Here is a 24,362-nt window from a genome sequence, read left to right as displayed (position 1 = left end):
GGACAAAGGCATTTTATTCCCGCACCATTTATGTATTTATTTACTTTAGTTCCTCTCCTACCCCCTCAAATTCCTGTTAAAAAATTACCCATGATGATTCTGCTGTTCAGGATGATGGTTTTAAAGTTGATGCCAAAGACTTTTCTTTTTTCTTTTTACATGTCCTGGTGATTCAGCCGTGCAAACAGCTGGGAGCAAAGAAGTAATTGAAAGCCAGCAAAGGAAGGCAGGGATGGCTGGTACATTTCACAATGTAACCGTAGTTTGTCTTGCCAGTCGACTGGGCAGATGTGCCTCTTGAATCAATAACAACAACCTCTTTCACTCAAAGCCAGTTTTCTCTCTTGCCTGTGCATGCTCTTTCTCTCCATCTCCCACACACACACACACACCCTTGGCCAACATCAGAGCATCCAGCTAGTTCCTTGTCAAGAAGCCTGGGTAGCATCTCTGTTAGGAACCTTTGAAGCAGCGGTGTTAAGGGGCTGGCCAGTGATTGCCACCAGTTCAGTATCTGATTCTGTAAATTGCCTGAAGGGAAATCAAGAGCAGATGTTTGCCAGAGCAGTGTAAACTATAATAGAAAATGTGTAAGGCAATATAGCACTTTGTTATGGAAAGTAGGGGGAGGGGAAGAAGCATAATGGATCTCACAGAAAAAAATGTTTTTTTTCCTGGCACTCTTTGATGGACTTTTCAACCATCAGCCTGGAAAATGGGATTCCCAGATTCTATAGAGGAATACCATTTCCATAACTGCTTTTAAAAACTATTCCTTTGAAATATACACTTGAAGATCCGGGAGCTCCACAGTCCTGGCTTCTGGGATGGTGAGGTCATTTGCATTTTGCTGACTTTAAAACCATCTTGGCTAATGTGAAAGTACTGTATTTTCAAGCAGACAATTAAAGCCTTGTTTATAACCAACACCTTTTTTTTTTAATGATAATCAAAACAATGCAGAGAACTGCTTGTTGTTAAGTGGAAAAAAGCAACCACTTTAGATTGTAGTTCTAAAGCCACTTACTGTGGGGCAGTCCCACTAAACTACTGGATAATTCTGGAATTACTCCGGGCTAAGTGTAAGTACTGTTTGTGAGTGCCAGGAACTAAAATTATTGATGGCAAGGCATATTGCTCCAGTATACTTAGTTGGAGTATATGGTCATCAGGTCAATCCTAGTCCTTTTGTTTAATTATTCTGGACATTATACAGCCACAAGAGTGGCTGTATACTATAGCCAGCATGGATTTTTCACTTCTGCACTGTTAAATTGAAAATACCCCCATGCCATTCTGATGCTTACCATAAGCTCATTTCAAAACAAATCCTTACAAAACATACAGTCCTGAACTCAGAAACACTTGCTTAACAACCCTCTAAATTTTCATGGCGATATACAAAATAGTCAGAGAGAACAGAGAGTTCAAAGTATAAAAAGAGAGAAAAAAACTCCAAAGCCCTTTTGGACTTTTTTCTGTCAGAGTTCTCATAATCTGTTGAAATTCATTAAAAATCAGCCATGTTCACAGAGTACCGGTATTCCTATTACTGACCTTCCCCCATGCTCTGACCATCATCTTCTGCAGCTTAAAAGTTGAAAAGATGCCTGGCTGATTTTTAATTAATTTAAGAAATTTTGGCTTGAACTCAACAATAGTGCCGGACATGCTCAGTAAGAACCAGCTATCAGTGTTCTAAAAGCCAGACTCACAGCTGCTGGACTTGGCTAATCAGGGGGCCACACCCACACCAGACCTTTTTTTTCACTTGAGACAGTCATGGCTTCCCCCAAAGAATCCTGGGAAGTGTAGTTTGTGAAGGGTGCTGAGAGGAGAATCCTATTCCACTGACAGAGCTCCAGTGGCCAGAGTGGTTTAACAATCAGCCACTCTGATTGAAGGTCTGTGAGGGGAACAGGGCATCTCCTAACAACTCTCAGCACCCTTCACTAACTACACTTCTGTTCTAGATTAGATTCTCTGTAGAAACATTAGTAACACAGGAATGAAGCAAAGTAAGAACACCAACAAACATACAAAAATGTAATTCTCCATCTTTGGAGATGGCAGGTTTGCCACCACTCACCATATGCTCAGAGGCACATGTTACCGTTTTCTTCCAAGCTACACAGCAAGTGAATTGGACTGTGAAAGACCAACCTAAATGGTGTTTGCATTTTGAGAAATTTGTAGGGCAGTACGATATCTGGGAGAAGAATTCAGGTCTCCTGCTCCCCTGGTGCATTCACTATAGCCGCCCAATTTCCCTGCTTTTTAAAGTTTGATAGAAATATCTGTGGGCTATAGGTACATCCTTAAACCGCAAGGTTTTTTGGCTATTAGTGAATTAATTAAAGATAGCACATTCTGTAATATGAAGAAGACAGCATTTTGGGACATATGTTTTAATTAGTGCATAGCACATATATTTGTTATTATTAAAATTCTCTTTTCTCATGTGATTTTTTTAACATTTGGCACTAGTGGGTGCTGCAGCTAAATAATATGTGGTAATACCAGTTAAGTGCTAATGCTGCTCACCCTCCCTCCCAGAAGACTGGTAGTCCTTAGGGAGTGGGGGTAGTTCAAAGTAGCTATAAGTTTAGCTTGAACAACAAATCAATTCAAGTACTTAGACTGAATGAAGTCAATAGCTTCAGTTTAACTGTTTTGTGGATTGTAACCTAGAAGCCCATTCCTAAAACTTGCTGTGCTGTTATATTGATAATTCCAATGCCATTGTGCAATGCCAGGTTGCACAGTGCCACAAAAGCAAATACACCATTACACATTGTAAGGACTGAGACTAAATACGTTGCACTTGTGGAGCTTAAAATATTTAGCAGTTGGGGAGCTGAAATCTATGTTCAGTTGACCTTGTTTGTAACATAGCACACTTGCTGTTATTTCATAACATATGAAAGCAACACTTCTCTGCAAATAATTCCCCTCCCTTTCACATACGATCTTGTCGGTTGAAATCATTTGTGGATCAGTTGCAGGCAACATGATTAGTACCATATAATGTATAATACATGTGTATATATTATGTAAATATATACATATCATATCATACACACTTATAGAATGATCTATTTTTTTGTACCGTCTGGGTTAGCAGTTCTCAAAATTGCCAGCCCACATAGATGGGCATTCTCCATTGATTCCGAAGGCTTCATCATGTGTCAGTCAGCCAAGAAGATACAAGTGTTTCTTAATCAGCGTGCTCTGGGAAACTGGAAACCTTTAGCAATTAGAACGTTGTCTGCCAGTGGACTGAAATACAAACCTTATCATTAGCCAGGTTTCCTGGTGGCTGTATCATGCTCTTCAGCTGAACCCCCCTTTCCTCATGCCTCTCAAAAGGATGTGTTGATTATGGCATAAAATCTATCGTTTTTCACTTTGTAGGAGATTAGGCTCCTCCACTGCAGAAGTGGTGGGGAAATGTAAAGAAAAAAAATGTGAGAGATACAAGTATTCCCCAAAACAGTGTGTGTGTGTATGCATGTGAAACCACAGTAAGATTAAGATGCCATCTATAACTGGAACAGCCCTAATTCTTTGGAACACCAAGCCCTACCAAGGAACTATTCACACCACTTTTTGTAAAACAAGAGGTCGAGTTTTTAGTAAATTTGTTGTGTTGAATTTGTGAACACCCCAGAATAAAGAGAAGACAAAACTGATAGATGCGAGACATTTTTTTTACAAGCTGGTTCCTAATTTTCTCTGGTGCATTTCAAACAGAAATGTTCTCCAGTGAAAGCTTTTCAAAATATATTGATAAAATTAAGTCGTGTTCTGCCTGCTCCAGACAGAATTCTTCTGTCCAGACAGAATTCTTTGGTTCATGCTCATAGAAAAGTTGTTCTCTACACATTGTGGGTGCCTGTTGATGGCATTTGTACATATGGTTGAATGTGACAAAAATACTACAAAGTTCAACCCAGGCTGACTTCAAAGCATTAAAAACTGGTCATGTGGTGGACCTTGAGGCCAAAGGTGTTCACACCAAAAGAAACAAAAGCATACAATAAGTACTCAAATGTCTAGGTCTGGTGGTTTATCACAAGGTTGTTTGGAGCAATGACCAATTACTGAGCAAGAATAAAAGGGGTATTTGCATTAGCTTTTTACTATACTTAAAATACTTAAGGGCTGTTTCTCATGTCATGAGTTTCATACCCAAGAATGCTTCTGCAAGAGATTACCACAACAGAATTCATCGCATGGGAGAAACACAGAATAGCAATCTAGGTGCCTATGCATAGGCCGTACATAGATATGCCAGAGTTCCTGGATTCTCTCTATATTCATATCAAAGTGGCAAGTGAACATGCTCCAAAAATGACAATACACTAACCCCACCCACCCCTGAGAAGGCACTGGCACATCAAAGCTCCTGGAGCAGATTTGGAGTCCACAGAACTCTCTGAGTTAGAACATGTATTACAATTCTGAAACATTGCCTTTAGACACAGGCATGGTTCACAAATGTATACTCATCTCTTAAGGTCATTTCATATGGACCAGTTGTTGGATCCCTATAACAGGGCTTCCCAAAACAGTGTAAATCATCTTTCAAAACACATAGGAAGGTATTCAACACAATAATTGCGCTGGCCCAAGGATTAGCACTAGTGCAAGGGGATTTCCCCCCCTTCTTCTGTCCATGCACACCCCATGCCATCCCCAAATCTGCTCCAGAGGGTTGGGGAAAACCCAGAACAGATTTAGGGGGCATACTGGGAAGGGGGGAGGAGAGGGGTTGTGCAAGGAAAAATCCTTGTCTTGATGAAACATTCACCTTAGTGCTATGTTGAAAACATTCCATACTTGTTCCTCTCGCAATTTAGTTTTAACTTGTGCATTGTATGTACATAACTTGTAAAGCAACCCTAATTACATGTGCAGATATAATGTTGGAAGACAGGTCTGACCTTCACAATGCAGGTTGCTTCAGGTGGGGGCATTTGATGTGTAAGTGGTGCACTGAAACATTTTGAACTATTGGCTCTAGCATGCTGTGGGAAGGCACTTTTTGGTGCTTCACTTCAGTCGGCAAAATGTCTCAGGCCGGTACTTTCAAAAGTTAAAAAGCCCTGTTTAACTTTGCATTCTCATGATCAGTTTTAGGGAAATTTGCAGAATGTTCATCTTTCCTGAGACAGAAGACAGACACACACATATTCCTTCTCTCCCTCCCTGATTCTGGTCACAACAGAAGCAACACTCAGGCAATTTACATGATCAGGCTGAGACTGTAGTTGAATGGATCCATTTGGATCCAAAGTATGAATTTGCAATTTGGTTGATATTACCACCATCACAAAGGCCTGTGAAGTTAAATGGTGGCACTAACACAGTACATGTGGGTTTAGATAAATGGTGTACTCCCAGGACTGCCATTGCTAGAGATACAGAGTTGTGGTAGGGACTACCCTACCATTAGACAGGATGATGTGGTCTGCTTCAGGCAGCAGATTTTGAGATTTAATATATTTTTACCACCAGATCTTGAGGTAGCCATTTGGATGTTTTTTGCCCCAGACACCAACAAGATTGCCAAGCAATGAGGCGGAAAAAGAGGTTTTACTCATTTTTGTTTTACTTTCAACCTAGTTGCTAGAAAAGCATAGGGGTAAGACTATTCTACTCCTCAGTTGTTGTTTTATTTATATGTTTTGAGTGCCTGGTTATCTGTAACAGCTTTAGTTCCACCCCTTGCCTTGCCTAAGAGGGCTGGATGCTGCCCCTAGCTCTAACCCCACCTCTACCTTCTCTGGCCCTGGGCACCAGATACCAGTCCTTTTTGTTTTAAGAGTTGGTAACTTCTGGCACCAGCATGTCTTATGGCTCATCCAGACGACTGTAAAATGTGTGACATGATCGCTTTGTGTTTTCATTATTTTTCGGTCGTCTATATGATGCCGCGCGCTTTTGCACATTTTCGCGTGGTTAAATCCGCTCCTGCAATACTGCAAATCATACGATTTGCTTTTTTAAACCGGGAATCATCCGCTGTACCTTCAGGCGCTCAGATGCAATACTGCGGACTTTACAGCTGTGGGCGTTTGATGGGCGGTTCTTGGGTGGTTCCCCATATCCCTTCCCTCATTCTCAGCCAATCACGTATTTCCACTGTTGCACATGTGTGCGAAAGTCTGGGGAAAGCCCGGGGAAAAAGAAACCTATCAGAGCAAACTGGGCAGCCGCTCAGGGTGAGATCTGCAATTGTGGTTGTTTCTAAACTTTTTCAAGGGAGAAAATATTTATCTTTGCCTGACCTCCACCTCCCACCCCTCACCCCCGCATCAAATGTCCTTCTTGAAGTATTGGTCTTTGCTTCCAGGCATCCAGAGTCGAGGGAGGGTGGGGGAGAAGAGAAATAGCTGCTTTTCTCTTGGATTACAGACACTCAGGCACCTTTAGTCAATTTCGCTTTCCTGCCTGCAAGGCTACTCTCTTTGAATGTTGTCAATTTCAACCACAGCCTGCAGGTTCCCCCTAGCCCAGCTGAGCTAAAAAACATACCCTGCTTTTGCAAAATATCACAAATACAAGCAAAAAACCCACAGGAATTATTGGCATATAAGTGGTTTGCTAGAGTGTCTCAGCCACCCGCAACCATAGAGACTGGTAGTCTACTTTCCAAGACATGACACATGGTTACTTGCTGTTCTGTTGAAATAAGTGGAATTGCAATCATGAGTATCTCCAGAAACGTTAAAGGTAGAAAAGCATACAGTCAGTTTTGCGAAATATCGCAAATACAAACAAACAAAAATACAGGAATTATAGGCATATAAGTGGTTTGCATGTTTCTTTTATCAGAGGGAACACTGCAAAGCCTGTGCTGGTTGCTTCAGCGCAGATTGACACAGCAGCACGCGGGGCTGTTTGCCCGCATTCCCTGCCCAAGCCAAGAGCGGCTACCCGTGGGGGGGGCTGTTTGCTTCCCACAGGGGCATCATTCCTGCCGCCAAGCTGCATAACGGTCCGGGGCTGAACCCTGCAGTGAATGAGCCCAAGGGTTACGGGGGGATTCGCCCGGCGATTACAAGCTCTGATCCCTTGCACTGCCCACAGTACCCCTGGATGGTCAGGGGCACCTGGAGACACCCCCCCGGCCGGCGCTGCTCCATAGTGGTGAGCGACAAGGAACTCCATTACCATCAGGAAATTCAAACTTTCGTGCTCGTACGTTCAAGCGCATGCGCCTTGTTGTGCTTCGTTGCAAAGGGGGAGAGGAGCATACGTCATATTTTTGCAGACCAATTAGCTGATAGGGGGAGTCTTATGGTCGGAGCTGGGAAAAAGCATGAAGAAGTACGGGTCCTCTCGCTGCGTGTGTGGGCGCAAAAAAAGCGGGTTTTTTTAATTGGGAAAGAGCGAACAAACAGGCAAAGTGAGGACTGTCAGATGACGAACCAGATATGGAAAACGTGGATTATCCCGCTCCGTTTGGATGAGCCCTTATAGAGACTGTTGACTGGTGTCTCAGGGCTATGACTGATCCTTTTTTCCTTGGAATAACTTGTATTTTTGTATTTTGTATTTTTGTATTGTATGTTTTGTTCTGAAAGAATATTCTCTCTCTTTTGGACAAGTTGTGATCTGGGTTGCAGAGGTGGTCGGATGATCCTACTCTTCTGGGGCTTTGATTAGATGTACTCTGTCACCTTGTATCTTTGTGATATATTCTTCATGGATCCACTTCATACTTTAGGTTGCTGCCATGCTTGCTGCAGCTAAATGGTGTTGCACCAATGTTTCTTCAATGAACTCGAAGAACAAAGGCACGGGCCCCAGAAAAGAGAGGCAGAGGAAGAAAGGGCATTTGGAGGGGCCTGTAGTCAACATTAAAGTATAAAGAAGAGGGAGAATGTAGGTCTGTGTCCCAGGACCCAACATCTGACACTCATTGTCTTGCTAGCTGTGGAAAGAACTACAGTGGGTGGGGAAAGACTGAACTCTGCAGAGTGAGCTTCTAGTTCAGGGCAAGCCAACGTGCCTTCAAGCTATTGTTGGACTCTGATTCCCATCAGCCTCAGCTGGCATGGCCAGTGTTGGCTAGGTATGAGGGGAGTTGTAGTCCAACAACATGCGGATGAAACACATTGGCTACCCCTGTTCTAGTTCTTCTACCATTCTAGAATGATCATGAACCTTTCAGTACAATTGGTTCCCTTTTGAATTTATGTTTTGATTTCATACTGAACCATCTTGAGCACTTCCCCACTTAAAAGCACTTCTGGGGCCCCAGCAACGACAGATTCTTAACACAGGGGAACATGCTGGGGCCCATGGTCAGTCACCAGGTATTTCCAGTGTGTACTGCCTTCAAGTTGATTCTGACTTATGGTGACCCTATGAATACGGTTTTCATGGTAAGCGGTATTCAGAAGTGGTTTACCAAGCCCTCCTCTGAGGCTGAGAGGCAGTGACTGGCCCAAGGTCACCCAGTGAGCTTCATGGCTGTGTGGGGATTGGAACCCTGGTCTCCCAGGTCGCAGTCCAACACCTTAACCACTACACCAGTGTATGTACTCATTTTTTGGGGGGGGGATCTGTCTTTTAGTAGCTCATAATTGCTTAAATGTGAGGCAGCTTTCCAATCACATCAGCAGTGCCATTGGGTTGTGGAAAAGAAATAATCACCAAGACACATGTACACAATGAAGGGGTGAGAAGCGGAAGTAAATATTTCCGTTTTACTTCTGCGAGCAACTTTAATGGGAAACAGAGAAGGTAGACCACGTTCCAGTCTGGACTCTCTCCCCCCCCCCCAGCATATACAGGAGCCTCACAGGGACAGGTGGTCACGCCAGGGGAGAAGAGAGGACAGTGTCACTCAAATACATACAACCCCTTGGGCTGTAACTTGAGCTGAGAGGGTTTATTTTAAAATGAGGAACCAGAGAGAGAGAGGCAGGCAGAGCAACTAGATTGTTGATGTTTCCGGGTGTAGATAAACAAAGGGAGGGGGAGGATCTCACAGACAGGCAGCGATAGAGAGATAAGGGAGCGAGCGGTGTTCACCAAAGGGTCACATTACACCAACCCTGGAGGGGCTGGGTAGTTGGCTCGGCGTCCTGGGACCTGTAGCGAGCGGCGCGCCCCGGTCGCTTGCCTAAGGAGAAGGTCAGCACGACCCCAGACTCTGTAGGGTGCAGCTCGGTTGCTCAGCTAGCTGCCGATCGCCTGCAGCAGCAGCAGCAGCAGCAGCAGGTGCCTCGGGACTACATAGAACTGCTGCAACTTTCCTAGCCTCGCTGAAGAGGTAGCTGCTGTTCCTGCTCCCCCGGCTCCCTATAAAGCCATGACCGGCCTGGAGGAAGATCCAGAGTTTGACTTCGATTTCCTCTTCGAGTTTAACCAGAGCGATGAGGGTGCCAGCAGCAAAGGTTGGTGACGAGGCAACGTCATTCATCCTCCTGAGACGGGACTGGAAGGGGGGGGGAGGAGAGGTTAGTTAGGAGCGTTTATTCGCAGCGCGTTAAATATAGCGGTTCTTCTGGGACAGGAGAAGAGCGGTCTCCACAATAGGCTGAGCCGAGGGAGCAGAGGGAGGGAGCATGAAGCGCCGCCTGTTACTGGGATTAAGGCGTCTCTCTCCCATTAGCCTCCTTCGCTTCCCCCCCCCCCCGGGACGGGTCAATTCAGATCAAGCCAAGAAAGTATCCTGTAGGAGAGCTCTTAAAGCACGTTGGGGGTGCCAGATCAAAATGGCTCATAAGGCAAGAGCCGTCGTCTCATCTAATATTTGATCGCTGTCTCTCAGTCTAATACTGGTTTGACATGTGGCCGTTTCGCCCATTTCCCGCCCGTGTAACTTTTTTTAAAGTATAATTCAGCTGCTTGGGCTCGACAATACCTTTTTTCCACGTTCTGACTCGCGTTGATAAGCGTTTACACATGAGCGCGTCTAGAGCGAGAAAAGCTCAAAGGCAGGGCGAGGGTCTTTTTGTAAAAATGCCACCTCTCAGGGTATGTAGCTGGCTGAGATCAGTGGGATTAATCTGACTGTATCACACTGCCCACTAGCTGTGTTCTGTACTGGAGAGTCAGCGGGCTTGACAGATAGGAGGGCCAAATGGGCAGAAGAAAAGGGGAATTGAAATGGAGGGCCCAAGCAGTCTGTGGTATTAGGACTGGGTTTAGACCAGAAGAAAACTGGATTTTATATATATGATTAGAAGTAATATTTTTGTCTCCTTGTCACTCGTTTTTCAAACCACAGTGTCACAGAAGGTTTTGGGGCATAACAGTTAAACAAATGTCGTGTGGTTTGTAGACACTTACCTGTGTATTCATTTGTGCACTTTGAGCATGCTCAGTAGGAACCTTTGCCCAAGAGTTCAGTGGAGAAGAATGGGTAATTGTGGAAAATAAAAGACTTGGGTGCGGGGCAACATAAATACCACAGCTCTGGGGAACTTGAGGTGGTCCTTGCATCAGGCCAGGAGCAGAAGAGTCCTTAAAGACAGTTCCTGATTAAAGGTTCCTGGCAATACCACTTCCAACCTAGCATGTGCAGGAAACCTCTGGAGCAACCTTCTTCCTGATTCTTCAGCTTGAGAAGCTGGGGAGGGGGAGGTCGGCTGCTTTCCCATGCTACTTGAAGGGAAAGTTAGCCATCATTTTTCTATGTAAATTTGTGGATATGTAGTACAGTTCTTAGACTTAAGAGGTGTCTGGGTTCCACTCCAGAGGCCCCATCTGAACTTTACATTTAAAGCTGTATTATACCACTTAGAACAGTCATGGCTTTTTCAACAATTTCCTGGGAAGAGGGATTCATTGTTAAACCACTCTGCAATTGTAGCTATATGAGGGAATCGGGGTCTTCTAACAACTCTCAGCACCCTTAACAAACTATGGTTCCCAGGATTCTTCAGGGAAGCCATGACTGCTTAAAGTGGTAAATCTGCTCTAAATGTATAGTGCAGATGGGCTTTACAGTACAGCCATTTTCAGTGCAAACATGTATGTACCCAGAAAAAAAATGCAATTTATGGTTATGAGGAGGTCTGAGAGCAGCCTGTTAAAATTAGTTTTCTTTCTCTTTTATTAGATAATAGCTGCTCCTGGTGGCTAGAAAGTGCTGCTGCTGTATACATGGGAAATGGGGCTATAAATGCCCCTGGGAGTTACAGGATGTGACGATACTCTGTTCCTCCCAGGGACACGATACAGAAAAAAATACGGTTGCCAACATGGGTCCATGGGGGCAGACTTCCTTCTTTCATTACAACATCCCTGGGAGCTTCCCAGGAGCATTGTATAGAACAGCCTCCCCCCCCCCATAAAATGCCTCCAGGAGGGACGGGACATCACTCATGGCCCTATTTTTCAACGTGTTTGTCAGGAGCAGTCATGTTTGGTGACTGCTTGGAGCAGCTATTACCTGTTGTTGTTTTAAAAAGAGAGAAGGCACTATTCACAATTTTTAGTAATTTAGAGACAGTCCATGCAAATATTATGTGCATGCACCAGTATGTTGTTTTTTCCAATGCAGATTACATCATGCATATGGAGAATATGTTGAATTGTTTGTCATGAATATAGAATTTGCATGTCACTGTGCAACTGATATCATGAAGGATTGCAATTGTATAGCAAGTAGCAGTATGCCATCGACATGATTCCGGCAACTCATTCAGTATAGTTTTTCTGGATGATAGTTATGCCTGGATGATAGTTATGCATTTATATACTTTGGAGTGCTTGAGTTTTAGAGTTTGGTTTCTGCTCACTGTGAATAAGTTTGTGGGAATTGGTGGATATGAGTTTTTATTTACAATCCTTTCAAATTAAGCTAACCCAGTAATGCAGGGTTTATTCCTTGCTAGAGTTTTGTTTCCTCATAGGGCTTATCCAAACGGAGCGGGATAATCCACACTTTCCATATTCGGTTTGTCATCTGATAGTCCTCACTTTGCCTTTTAGTTCGCTCTTTCCCAATTAAAAAAAATGCTTTTTTGCACCCGCACACACAGCAGTAAGACCCCTACATTCTTTTCACTTTTTCCAAGCTCCGCCTCTAAAACCTCCCCCTATCAACGAATTGGTCAGCAAAAAAATTACGTATGCTCCTCTCCCCCTTTGCAACGAAGCACAATATGGCTGTAAAGGAGTTCTCGCCTCAGAAGGCAAGGCTGCTGGGCGGTTTCACGCTTGCCTTGTTTGTATTTGCGATATTATGCTTAAATGAATGTATGCTTTTCTGCCTTTATTGATATTTAAGGAGATACACACGCTGGCAGTTGCACTTATTTCTCCAAAAAAGCAAGAAACATGTCACACACACCCCTCCTTCTCCCTTTCCTTCCCACTGGGAATGAAATTGACAAAGCTTTCTGGAGCAGGCTTGAAACCTAACACAAGCCCTTTTCTAAGTTTGTATTTGCGATATTACACTTAAAGGAATGTATGCGTTTATGATTTGAAGCAAAAATCCCAGCAAGTACAATAAAATTGACAAAGCTTTCCAGAGGCAGGCTGAAACCGACCCCCCCCCCTTTCTCACCTGCTGTGCATAGTAGTTCTCACCCAGAGCGGCCACCCAGTTTGCAGGCTGGCAAAAAATAAAATGCATCTGCGCAGTAGTTGGAGACCCCCCCCAAACACCCCACCATTGCAATGATTGGTTCAATTTTCCCGGGCTTATTCTCGCACATGCGCAAAAGTGCAGATACGTGATTGGCTGGAATAAGGAGAAGGGGCAAGGGGAAACGCCCAAGACCTTCCCATCAGCTGTAAAGTCTGTGGTATTGCATCCTAACTCCTGAAGGCACAACAGATGATTCCTGATTTTAAACAGCAAATTGCATTTTTGCCGGTATTGCAAGGAGTGGATTTAACCCGTGAAAATGTGTAACAGCACGAGATGTCATTTGGACGACCAAAAAATAATGAACACACATAGCGGGCGTATCACACATTTTGCAGTCGTGTGGATGAGCCCATATTCTGTCTGGCTGTGGATGGCATTGGCCCAGTACATAAACAACAAATCATGCCTTTATCATAGATTTATGTTCTCAGAGCAGACAGGATATAATATTAAATATACTAAAAAGATAGCACATGCAAAAACTAAAACAATACGGTAGTCCATTTAGATAACTATAAAACAAAACTACCCAAAAGTTTAAAAGCACTATCATTATTAAATAATGTTAAAGCATGGGAAACTAAACTCATTTAGTCTGGTGCCTACATGATAGTAAAAGTAGGTGCCAGGTGGACCTCCCTTGGGAGGACACTCAAAAGATGAGGAGCCACCACTGAAAAGGCTCTCTCTGGTTGCCACCTGCCATACTTCGATCAGGGCTAGTGCCAAAGAAGGGCCCCTCTTTAGGGTGGGAGAGTAGTACTCCCATTCTGCGATCTACTGCAGGGTCCCTGCTTTGGATTGCAGGGATGGAGCTTCCAGGCTGCCCGCCTGTTCACTCTCTCCACCTACCTCTCTCCTGTGTTCCGCTGCTGTGCACGCAGGGATGCCATCAACCAAGATGGCGGTGGAAGCTTCTTTAAGGGGCTGATGCCCCTACCACCATATTAGTTGATGGCAGTGTGTGTGCATGTAGAGTACTGCGCATATGTGCCATCAACTAAGATGGCGGCAGGGGCATCAGCCCCTTACAGAAGCCTACACTGCCATCTTGGCTGATGGCAGTTCTGTGCACGCAGCGGCAGAACACAGGAGAGAGGTAGGTGGAACAGGTAGAAACCACATGCCCAGGACGGGCTGGCGCCCAAGGGCCCAGTCATGCCTGGCGTCGGCCCTGCTTCAGATGGTGGGAGTACCTGGAGAAAGGCCTCAGATGATAATCTCAGTGACAAGTGGTTTGACCCCAAAGAAGGTACCATGATCTGAGAGAAGGTACTCAGATCTGAAGAAGTATCTGGTTCCTAAACAGAGTAGGACCCAGTTCAAAACACAACTTTGAATTGAGCTTAAAACAGTGGTATCACCATTATCTCTCTGAGAGAAGACTGACAGATACATGTGGTAGAGGCCTTAAAGGAGAGGTTGAACCATGCAGGCACCCTACACATTATTTTTTATTTTTTTATTGGATTTATATCCCATCCTTTATCCCAGGGTGGCATTCCAGATCCAAGTAACCACAGAAATACTATGTCTGACTCTGAACTGAGCCATTGTACCTCTTTTGGGGGAATAAATATTTACCCCAGGTGCTCCCAAACTATGGTCCATGGGTCACCAGTGGTCACTGAATTTCATTCAAGTGGACTGTAGCATGTCTGCATTAACTATTCTTATTAATTTTCACTGTATTTTATTGCTTCTTTTATTTCTTATATTGCACTTTATTGTATTACAATCTGAATTCCATGGAATGCAAATTGTAATACAATAAAATACAACATAAAAAATAAAAGAAGCAATAAATATACAGTTAAAAGCCACACAGCATCTAGCATGGTGCATTGCAATTGCTACAACAGGTAGAAAAATCATTAAGTGGTCCACCAAGAACCTCAGCAATTTTCAAGTGGTCCATGGGGAAAAAGTTTGAGAACCACTGGTTTACACCATGTGGCTAGCTATTCCAATCCATAATTTTTCCTTATGCATGTTCATTTGAGATCTTAAATGTTCATTCATGTAATTAATGCTCTTGGAGCATCTTTTGAATTGTTTTTGGTAAACTAGTATTCTGTATTTTCAGACCCAGACTGCAACATGGAACCCTCTTAAATTTTCTAGTGTATTATGTGTCTGTTGGTCTATTCCCAGAGAGATTGAGGTGATGCTGCTGGTTTTATCTATGTTAGATTGGGAACAATTTTTTTAAAACTGTATACAACATGACCCAGTAAAATTGTTTTCCTTGGATGTTTATTAGTCTGACTGTCATCTCCGTGATTGTGGCTTCTGGAAAAAAGTGTAGCTGCAATCTCTGAGATAGCTCCTAGCCTTCTACATGCACAGACCAGTTCATAGTAACCATTTCTTCAGGCAGTTGCATACCCACACACACTATTGGGTAGAGAAATTCACCAGTGTGAATCGGCCCAGAGGCATACAGCAAGACATTTATATGGCTCAAGTTCCACAGGAAATGCCAGTCCTTCCCATGTCTGCTGTGCATATGACAGGGGGTTGGGGACAGGTGTATACTCGGCCTGTTGATCCAGTTAAGGAACAGAGAAACACAAATGGCAAAGGAGAAGTGCATGCCTTTCCTAAAGCCTGTTCTGATGCTCTTCCTTTCCTCTTGTCAGTATTCTTCCTGGAAGAGACCAGGAGTGCTTCTCCAGTTTGAGTACTCTTTTCCCCTCCTCACATCTTCTTAGTACAGGGAGATGTGAACAAGCAGACTAAGAAATCTCATTACTGTTATTTGAACCTGAAATTTCCTCTGATTCTGGAAGATTAAATGCTAGGAGAGATCCTGCATTCAATACTTTTTTTAAAAAACTGATTTGTATATTGTATTTTTATAATGTTGTAACTTGCCCTAGGACTTTATGGTGAAGTGCAGAAAAGAAATCCAATAAATAATAACAATTCAAATAGTCATGGGATTCCACATTGATGGGAGCAGAGGAAATGTGGCCCGTGGTGGGCATGTATGTGAGCTCAAGGTTCTCACCTGGTCTGTTCCTGGAGACAATCTCAGAGGACACAAGGGTGTGGACAGGGGGAGGCAAGGACTGATGTTAACACCCTATTTTAAGAACCTGATTCTGTTTATTCTTGTCAAGACTGGTGTACAGCATTTTCAGTGGATTGAGCATAGTTGATGACTTGTTGCTATTTTACTTTCATATCATGTGGAAAACTGGGGAAATTTGTCCAGCCCAAGGGCTGCACTACCTTCTGGACAACCATCCAGGGGCTATATGCCAGTGGTGGGCGGAGTCAGAAGCAATGAGCTTGGAAAAGTTACTTTTTTGAACTACAACTCCCATCAGCCCCAGCCAGCATGGCCACTGGATTGGGCTGATGGGAGTTGTAGTTCAAAAAAGTAACTTTTCCAAGCAACAAATGTAGGCTAATTTCTACACAGAGTTTTACACACCAGACAAGCAAAAGTCATTCTTGGAGTTCAGGGACACGTTCCGGACAGGCAGAAACACTTGAGGAGGGTGCAAAGCTCAAGCAGGAGTGTGGCGTGAGGAGAGTTCCAAGGTCTAAACAGAGAAGCTTGGAGTGATGCATTTGCCCCTTGGGCCTGAGGTTCTATTGTATAGTTTGTATGATATAAATGTCACTTACCTGAATTGTTATTGCCTATTGTTATTGTTATAGGATGAGAGAGACATAGCCTTGTTTTATTTCTGCTGCTCAACCCTGAAATTTGATGAACATCTGTTGTTAGAACGCCAAGATTTCCTTAGGCATCTGGTAGAAAGATTTGCATAGGTGTTGAACATATTAATGGTGCCAGACATGATATATTTCAGCCTAATATATCTCTGAGCTGCTTATGGAGCAACTGGGAGGGGGTGTTGTGTGTCCTTTGTCAATATGGTCGCACTTTGAATCGTTAATCAAATCTGAATCCTTGGTGGCACTGAGTATATTCGTAGTAAACAGAACAAAATAAGCAGCAACTGTGCAGAAGCAACAAGCTCAGGGTTTCCTCTTTACATGCAATGCTAGAGGGGATTGAGCTGTGTTGGGAATAGAGCCACGAACAGAGCTCTTCCGGATCTCAGTGTGTAAACAGGGAAGAGTCTTTGCCTGGGGCATTTGTCTCCTGGGAAGGAAGGAAACAAACATTGTATGTGGAGGAAGTGAGGAAGCCTTGACATGTTTGTTTCAATCATTCAGGAATACAGAATTCTTAAAGAGAACCTGAAGCTTAAAAAGACGTGTGAAAAACTATGAGTCACTTCAATACAGAAACATAGATATGGCAGGCAGAATAATCTGAATGGTAAAAAATATAATTTTCTTTTGTACTGGGGTCAAAGCTGCTAGTTGTTGTAAGTGTAAGGGATTTTAATGCCACTGAGTCAAGTTGAATGCCATTATTTTTAAAAAAGCAAAACAACAACAACAACTTTTAGTTCTTATGATGAGGAGGACTAGGTAGAAAATATGACTTCACTAGAATCTCAAAAATGCAAACCCTTTAGGTCAAAAAACTAGCCAGCAAATGAAGTGGCCAGGAGAAATTCACTATTCTCAAAAGACTCTGCTGCTGCTCAGAGTGTGAATGTAAGGTAAGGAGCTCTTCAGCAGATTCTTCTACCTCTTCAGATCAAAAATGGAAAACTGCTTGTGCATGATAAAGGGTGAGTTTATGGCTCAGAGCAGCACCATGTCATGTCAAGTCCTCTTCCTGCTGTAATGTTTAGGGACACTTACCTATGGCGTAGTGTTAATTTCTCCACCAGCAGCAGGCAGAGATATGGAGCAGTAGTGGGGAAACTCACTACATGAATACATTTGCCTAGATGTTATGGGAATAGGGGTGGGGAGAGAACTTGACATGAAGTTGCCTTTTGGGGTAGAATTAAATGATTCCCTGGATTAAGCATATCATGTAGTTCCGCTCTGAGTGAAAGGGTAGCAAGACTGGTGAGATCTGGCGGATATAGGAAGCTCAACTGATAGACCACCTTATAAATATTTGTAAGCAACCCACATTTCTATTTTTGTAAATTGGAAGTGCTGCTTCATGGTTAATAGCACATAAGCACGACTGGATTTGTTTTCAGTGTTTGCTTTAGGAAAAGGACTAACTTGTACTGATCAGAAGTTGGAGAGTGTTTTAGAGCTGATATTGCCGTTTTGCTCAAAGTTGAATATCAAAAGGAGGAAAACAAGGAAGGGTTGCTTGTGCGCTGTGGCTGGCCAGCTGTGGTGGTTTGTGTGGAAGAGGAAGCTCTTTTTTCTTTTGTGCAACATGTGTCCGTGTATCTAGTACAGTTTCATATGTTTACTGTGCATAAGTGCACTCTCCCTTTATCTCAAAACATTTGTGATAAATATCAACAATATGACACAAATTACGTATTCTTTTAAATCTGTACCAGTTGTAGCTGGAAACTGATTTTATGAAATCAACTGTGACAGAGAGAGCAAATGAAAGCTTGTATTCCAGTGCTGTTTCACTCCAGAGGATCAATAACCCCAGAAAATAGAGTTGCCCAATAGGTACTCCGTCCTCTAGTTGGTAACAAGATCAAAATAAAAGTTTTTTCCACTGCGAATTTCTGCTTCCGTAAGAGATTATGGTTGAACATATTTTCCAGATAACATTTTTCTCCATATTAGTTTTGTGTGTGTGTGTGTGTTTTGTCCTCAGCCATTTATTTTTGTTCATTCACTTTCTTTTCTGTGGAGTCAGTGTTAAAATCACCAGTATAGGCCTTTGCCCCTCATTGATTTCCTCTAAAGTGCAGTTTAGGAAGAGATAATCAGGACAGCGCCCAGATTTGAAGGGGCTTTCTGCAAAGTGTCTCCTGGTGGTCCCCCTTCTATGTGGATGAGCGTTGGCAGGCTTATATGGTTGTAGTGGCAGGCAGCAAGAGTATTTAGATCAACACTGGACAGCAGAGAACTGCCTTTTAAATTTCCCACAGTGCCCTGATGCAATGCTGCATGGGGGTCACTGTGGGAAATTAAAATATTGGCTTTGGGAGTCAGCTGCCCAGTTTTTGTTTTTGTTTTAAGTTTTAAAGATATCCCCAGGATAGGTGGGCTGTGGGCTCTGACAGAGGGCTGGGCCTGGAAATAATATTCAGCAAATCTACTAGGAAGGCTAGAATTTTCATTTCCCCATAGCAGTGTTCTCAAGCATTGAAACATGGCATTTTCAAAATCACCATTCATGGTCAGAAGCTACACTGAAATAAAGTCCTTATACAGTGCATTGCATAATTCCTAATGCACATTATGCAAATTACATGTGTGGCCAACCTACAGGTGCCACAATTCTCACAGGTAGCAGGCATGTCTGGACAGAAGCATAGGGACTCATGGGCCCAGTTATGTCATAGAGTCAGGCCTGCGCTCCTGCCTTCCTCTCCTGTGCTGCACTGTTCTGCTCTCAGGCTCTGTAGATTAGGAGCAGAACCACACCAGGGCGCAGCAGGGTACATATTTGTATGCCACAGTGGCACTACGTCATATTTTGTTTCACCCCCTCTGACACAGAATGGCCACTAATGCTCCATACATACCACATAATGGTAGTGAAGTTTTAAGGCAGCTTTACATATGTATGAGAAGTACTGAGAGAGGATTATTGAGTGACTTCCATTCTCTTCATGTGATTCCAGTGTAATGCCCAGAGCAGCAGCAACTCCATACTCCTGTGAGGAGATGTTGGAGTTCAAGATGCACATCAAATTCTTGCATCTTGCTGATGGGGAGCTTTGTGAGTATCTGCATTGTCCATAACACCAGGAATGGACAAGAAAAAAGAAAAAATGCACAGATTGCTAACATTTTGTTTCTTGGTAGCCCCAGCAGCATCCAAAGATGCCTCCAGTGTGCAATCCATTGTTCATTCACTCTCAGAAACATTCCGTAAAGTGGGGGTGTGGGGCGGAACCCATGGCCCTCCAGATGTTGCTGGATTACAACGCCCATCATCCCTAATTGTTGGTCATGCTGGCTGGGACTATAGGAATTGTGACCCTCCAGATTTTGCAGGACAACAAGTTCTTGCTATAAAGGCTATCATTAAAATCCCTGCTTCACAACATGGTGACAAAGAGCAAATGCCTGCTCATAGAATAAACAGCTGAAACAGGTTCTGAACCCAGGGGAAACTCCCAACATATCCACTGGATCACATTTGGGATGTAGTTTGCTAATGAATTAGTTTGTGTGTGCCACATCTCATGTCATTCTTTTTGTTTTTGTTCTATCTTTTTTTTTTTTACAGAACATTATAACTATGCATCTTCAAATATAAATTCAAGCTTGCCTCTAAGCGTGGCACATTCTTCATTGTCAGCTCCATGTCATGGCCTTCAGACATCTAATCCAGTCATTTCGATTGTCCCATCAACTAATCATCCTTCAGGATATGGAGGGCATACTGACAGTGGCACCGCTGGATATTATCTGTCTCCAAATGTCAGACCTAATGGAGTGCCTACATTAGAAAGCCCTAGAATTGAAATAACCTCTTATTTGGGACTGCATCATAACAACAGTCAGTTTTTCCATGATGCCGAGGTTGAGGAGCCCATCCCAAATGCAAAGAGATCACCTACGACTGCAACGTTGAACTTACCAAATATTGAGGCTTATAGAGACCCATCTTGCCTGAGTCCAGCAAGTAGCCTGTCTTCTAGAAGTTGCAATTCAGAAGCATCTTCCTATGAATCTAATTACTCTTATCCTTATACTTCACCTCAGACATCTCCTTGGCAATCTCCATGTGTATCACCTAAGACCACTGACACTGAGGAAGCGTATCAGCGAAGCATGGTAGCCTGCACATTATTGAATTCCCCTAGACATTCTCCTTCAGCATCTCCCAGAACAAGTATTACTGAGGAAAACTGGCTGAGTACTCGCAGCTCTAGGCCATCTTCTCCCTGTAACAAGAGAAAATACAGCTTGAATGGCAGGCAGACATCCTACTCGCCACACCACTCTCCAACACCCTCTCCCCAGAATTCTCCAAGGGTAAGCGTGACTGATGAGACGTGGCTGGGAAACACTAACCAATACACCAGTTCAGCCATTGTCGCAGCTATCAACGCCCTCACCACTGACAGCACAATAGACATGAATGATGGGATCCCTATCAAGTCTAGGAAAACTGCAATAGATCACACCCCATCCATGACGCTCAAAACTGAACCGAGCGGTGAGGATCATGGGACCATATCACCAACAGCCGACTTATCACCAGAAGAGTTTCCTGGGTTTCAGCACATCAGGAAAGGAAACTTCTGTGATCAGTACCTTTCGGTGCCACAGCATCCTTATCAGTGGGCCAAATCTACGCCATTGTCACCATCGTCATACATGAGGTACAATTTTGTGGAATATATATTTAGCTGATATGTATGTATATATTACTTTTCCTAATTCCTTGGTCCTCTTCCTGCTCACTCCTCTGTTTTGCTATTTCACATGGTTAAAGAATCAAAGACAAAATTTCTGGGCACTCCTACTAAAACCAATGCGTCATTTTTCTTTTGTGGTGTACCCTGATTAATTTCATATTCATCAATAAAAACGCAATGTCAAGTCATTGTGTGTAGGTTATAGGACTGCTGTATGTCTGTTTCTGGGTTGCTTTTAAAAAAAATGTTTTTGCAGCCTTGAAAATACAGAATTAATGCATTAATTCTGCAGCACTTATTTTATTAAGTACCAGAACAGTAGTGTTGTATAACAATAGTATAATTATACAGATGTAATAGAACAACAAAAGAATTAAAAAAAACAGTGGGGAAACAGTAAAGTTCCATGCCCTGATCTTACACTGTATTTTATGGCTTTTGACTGGTTTGAGACAAAACAAAGTGAAGGGCATTCAAAAGCTCGCAAAAAAAGGGGGGAAAAACCCCAAAATGCCACACAAGATCAGGGAGATAATTTTTTTTTTCAAAATGGTTTTTATTGTATAAATCTGTATTGGAACTTGCCCAATGCGTTTCAGCCCAACCAGGGCTTTCATCAGGGGATGTTTGTAAATCTAAAGAAATTATTTAGCCTATGGTACTTTTGAGAAAAGCTGTAGTTACTTTGCTTTTACACAAAGAAATTTCTTTAGATTTACAAACATCCCCTGATGAAAGCCCTGGTTGGGCTGAAACGTGTTGGGCAAGTTCCAATACAGATTTATACAATAAAAACCATTTTGAAAAATTCTTTTTATCTCCCTGATCTTGTGTGGCATTTTGGGGTTTTGACTGGTTTGGCCTTTTGACTGGTTTGACTGGTTTTTAATGTCCAGGTCCTTTTTATATATATTAATGGCCTATTTATATAGGGCACAGGTTGGCCGTCTGCAGTCCAGGAGCTGCATACAACTGCAACCTCATTTTATGTGGCCTGTGATGCTTTCTGTAGCAACCTTATTCTTCTGTCCTATCAGAGTTCCTCCTTTCCTGATCATTTCCTCCTTGTTTTACCTTGATTTTAAAAATGTTCCATTCCCTATTTATGTGTAGCTTCAGAACAATTGGTAGGAACAGTATTTTTATTTGATAAAAATGAATTGATTTTTTTTTTTTTAAATGCTGATTGTATGGCTTAGGAGGAAAATATGTCTGTATAACACACTAAAATCAGAAAGAAATTTCTTTTACGTCCTTTCCAGAATGCTAGTTATATTGGTCTGTTGTGCTAAAAAAAGTCCTGTTTATTTGAGAATAACCGCAGCATCAGTGGGGTTTACATCTGAGTAGATTGACATAGGACTAGAAAGTCTAATCTGAAGTAGCCATGATGAAATTGAAGCAGGACAGTCTTTACTCCACATTAGTTCATTGAGAACAATTTGTCTTTGGATCTGCTTGTTGTCAGCTCTGCATACTGCCAGCATGTTTTCCCTGATAGACTACCAGAAAGACAGGAAAAAGGTTCCCCACTTTTACCATAGGGACACACATACACATGCACACACACAGAGGCTGGTGACTTCTGTAGGCTGTCTTGCTCAGTTAATCTCTCATCTAAAATCTGTCATAAGAGGCAGCTTTGTCCTTCTGGTTTTGATACAGGAATACCCCGCATTAACGTAGGCAATGGGTCCAGAGCGAGTACGTAAACCGAAAATGTACTTAAAGCGAAGCACTACCTTTTTTCACTTATCGATGGATATACTGCACTGCAATCGTCATATACGGGCATAACTGATGTAAATAACGCATTTATAACTAAAATAAACACAGTAGGCCTTATTTTAAGAAAACGTTTGTAGTTGGAAACTGATCGGGCGTCATGCCGTTAAGTGTCTGTTCTTGCGAAGCGAACATACGTAAATGGGAATGGCGCTACTGTAAATATGTCTGTACTCGCGAGTGTCCGTAAAGTGAAGGTCCGTATAGCAGGGTATTCCTGTATTGGAGAGGCTAGTAGTGTCCTAAACGTCTCCACTGGTAGAAATATGGCTGGCCCCTACTTTGTCATATGAGAAGTTTCACTTTCCACATGGAAGTGTCCCCAGATGGAATCTTATTAGGCAGCTGGGATTCTGTTTTGCAGCCCAGCTTAACTGGGGTGCATAGGCCTAACTACACATTGTGGGAGTAAGCTGCCTTATACTAAATCAGACCATTGGTCTGTCTAGTATTGTCTACAGTGACTGGGAACATCTCTCCAGGATTTCAGCCAGGGACATTCCCAGCCCTGTCTGGAGATGCCAGTGATTGAATCTGGGATCTTCAGCATGCAAAGCAGATACTCAGCCACTGAGCTGCTCCCCCCTTATGTAAAATGTGGGCAGTGCAGCATTATCAGTGAGATTAAAAAAATGATAATGCTGAATATTGGGGCCCCTGATTTGCTTGAAGACTACAGAGCACAAGGAAAGGAGATTTAACTCTATCGCCCCCCCCCCGGCCAGATTTAATTCCTATGAAAATTGCTCTGTGCATGACAATTATCCTTGGGAGGAAAAACGCTCCCATTGGCTTCAATAGAAGGTTTTTTTCTTAAGGGCAATTGCCACATGGCAAGGTTAACCTTTCCCTCTGTGTGTGCTATGGTTTGATGAAAATGGGTCCTCTGCGCTCAGTATTTAAAAAAAACAAAAAACTGCTGATGATCACATGCTGTCCATTAACATGTAGTTAGGTCTTTTAACGTGATGTTTAAGCCAACTCATTTAGTCCTTCTGGTACCAGCAAATGAAAAGATGTTAGCTCCTATGTGCCCTGGGCAACAACAGTAGGTTAGTAAAACTACTTTTTCTCGGGGTGGTGGTGGTGGTGAAGCAGCTGTGCCATGTGTGTGTAAGGTTTTCAGCCAAAAGACTGCACAACAAGGAAGAAAAAGAAGCCTCTATTCTCATGCTTTTTCTGATTCAAATTTTAACTCAGCGGCTGCTTTATATTAAAAAAAAAAAAGCAAAAAAGTACCAGTGTCACAGCTGGCACCTTCTGTTCTGAAAACTTTCCTATGTCGCCAGGCTTATACAGGCAGTTGAAAACATACAGTATCTATCTTTCTGCAATATTTAGTTAATGATTTCTGATTTTAATTTTGATATGGTTTTATTGTGTGTTTATATATGTTGTAAGCTGCTTTGGTTTATTTTATGAATAGTGGTATATAAATATTTCTATAAATAAAAAAAATAAAAAATATATAGTACAGCCAAAAGACATCTGCCTCTCTCCTTCCTCTGATTGTGTGACACCCTTAATCCCTACATTGGCTTTCTGTC

At 42.8% G+C, this 24,362-nt stretch overlaps 1 protein-coding gene across 3 annotated transcripts in view; it reads left to right on the top strand.

Annotated features, from left to right (window-relative positions):
• NFATC1 (nuclear factor of activated T cells 1) overlaps positions 1 to 24,362 on the top strand; it is a 205,727-nt gene that overhangs the window by 18,627 nt on the left and 162,738 nt on the right. Inside the window, exons 1-2 of one of the 3 annotated variants that reach the window (XM_061594021.1) lie at positions 8,979 to 9,413; positions 19,893 to 20,994. In XM_061594021.1, the coding sequence (XP_061450005.1) occupies positions 9,329 to 9,413; positions 19,893 to 20,994 (1,187 nt within the window). In that variant the 5' untranslated portion in view covers positions 8,979 to 9,328. Of the gene's footprint in view, positions 1 to 8,978; positions 9,414 to 19,892; positions 20,995 to 24,362 lie in introns of those variants that run through there. The other 2 variants (XM_061594038.1, XM_061594032.1) reach the window with 2 other exon arrangements.

This window comes from Rhineura floridana, chromosome 1 (assembly GCF_030035675.1).
Source record: "Rhineura floridana isolate rRhiFlo1 chromosome 1, rRhiFlo1.hap2, whole genome shotgun sequence".
NCBI lineage: Eukaryota > Metazoa > Chordata > Lepidosauria > Squamata > Rhineuridae > Rhineura > Rhineura floridana.
This window is presented reverse-complemented; position numbering and strand designations above follow the sequence as displayed.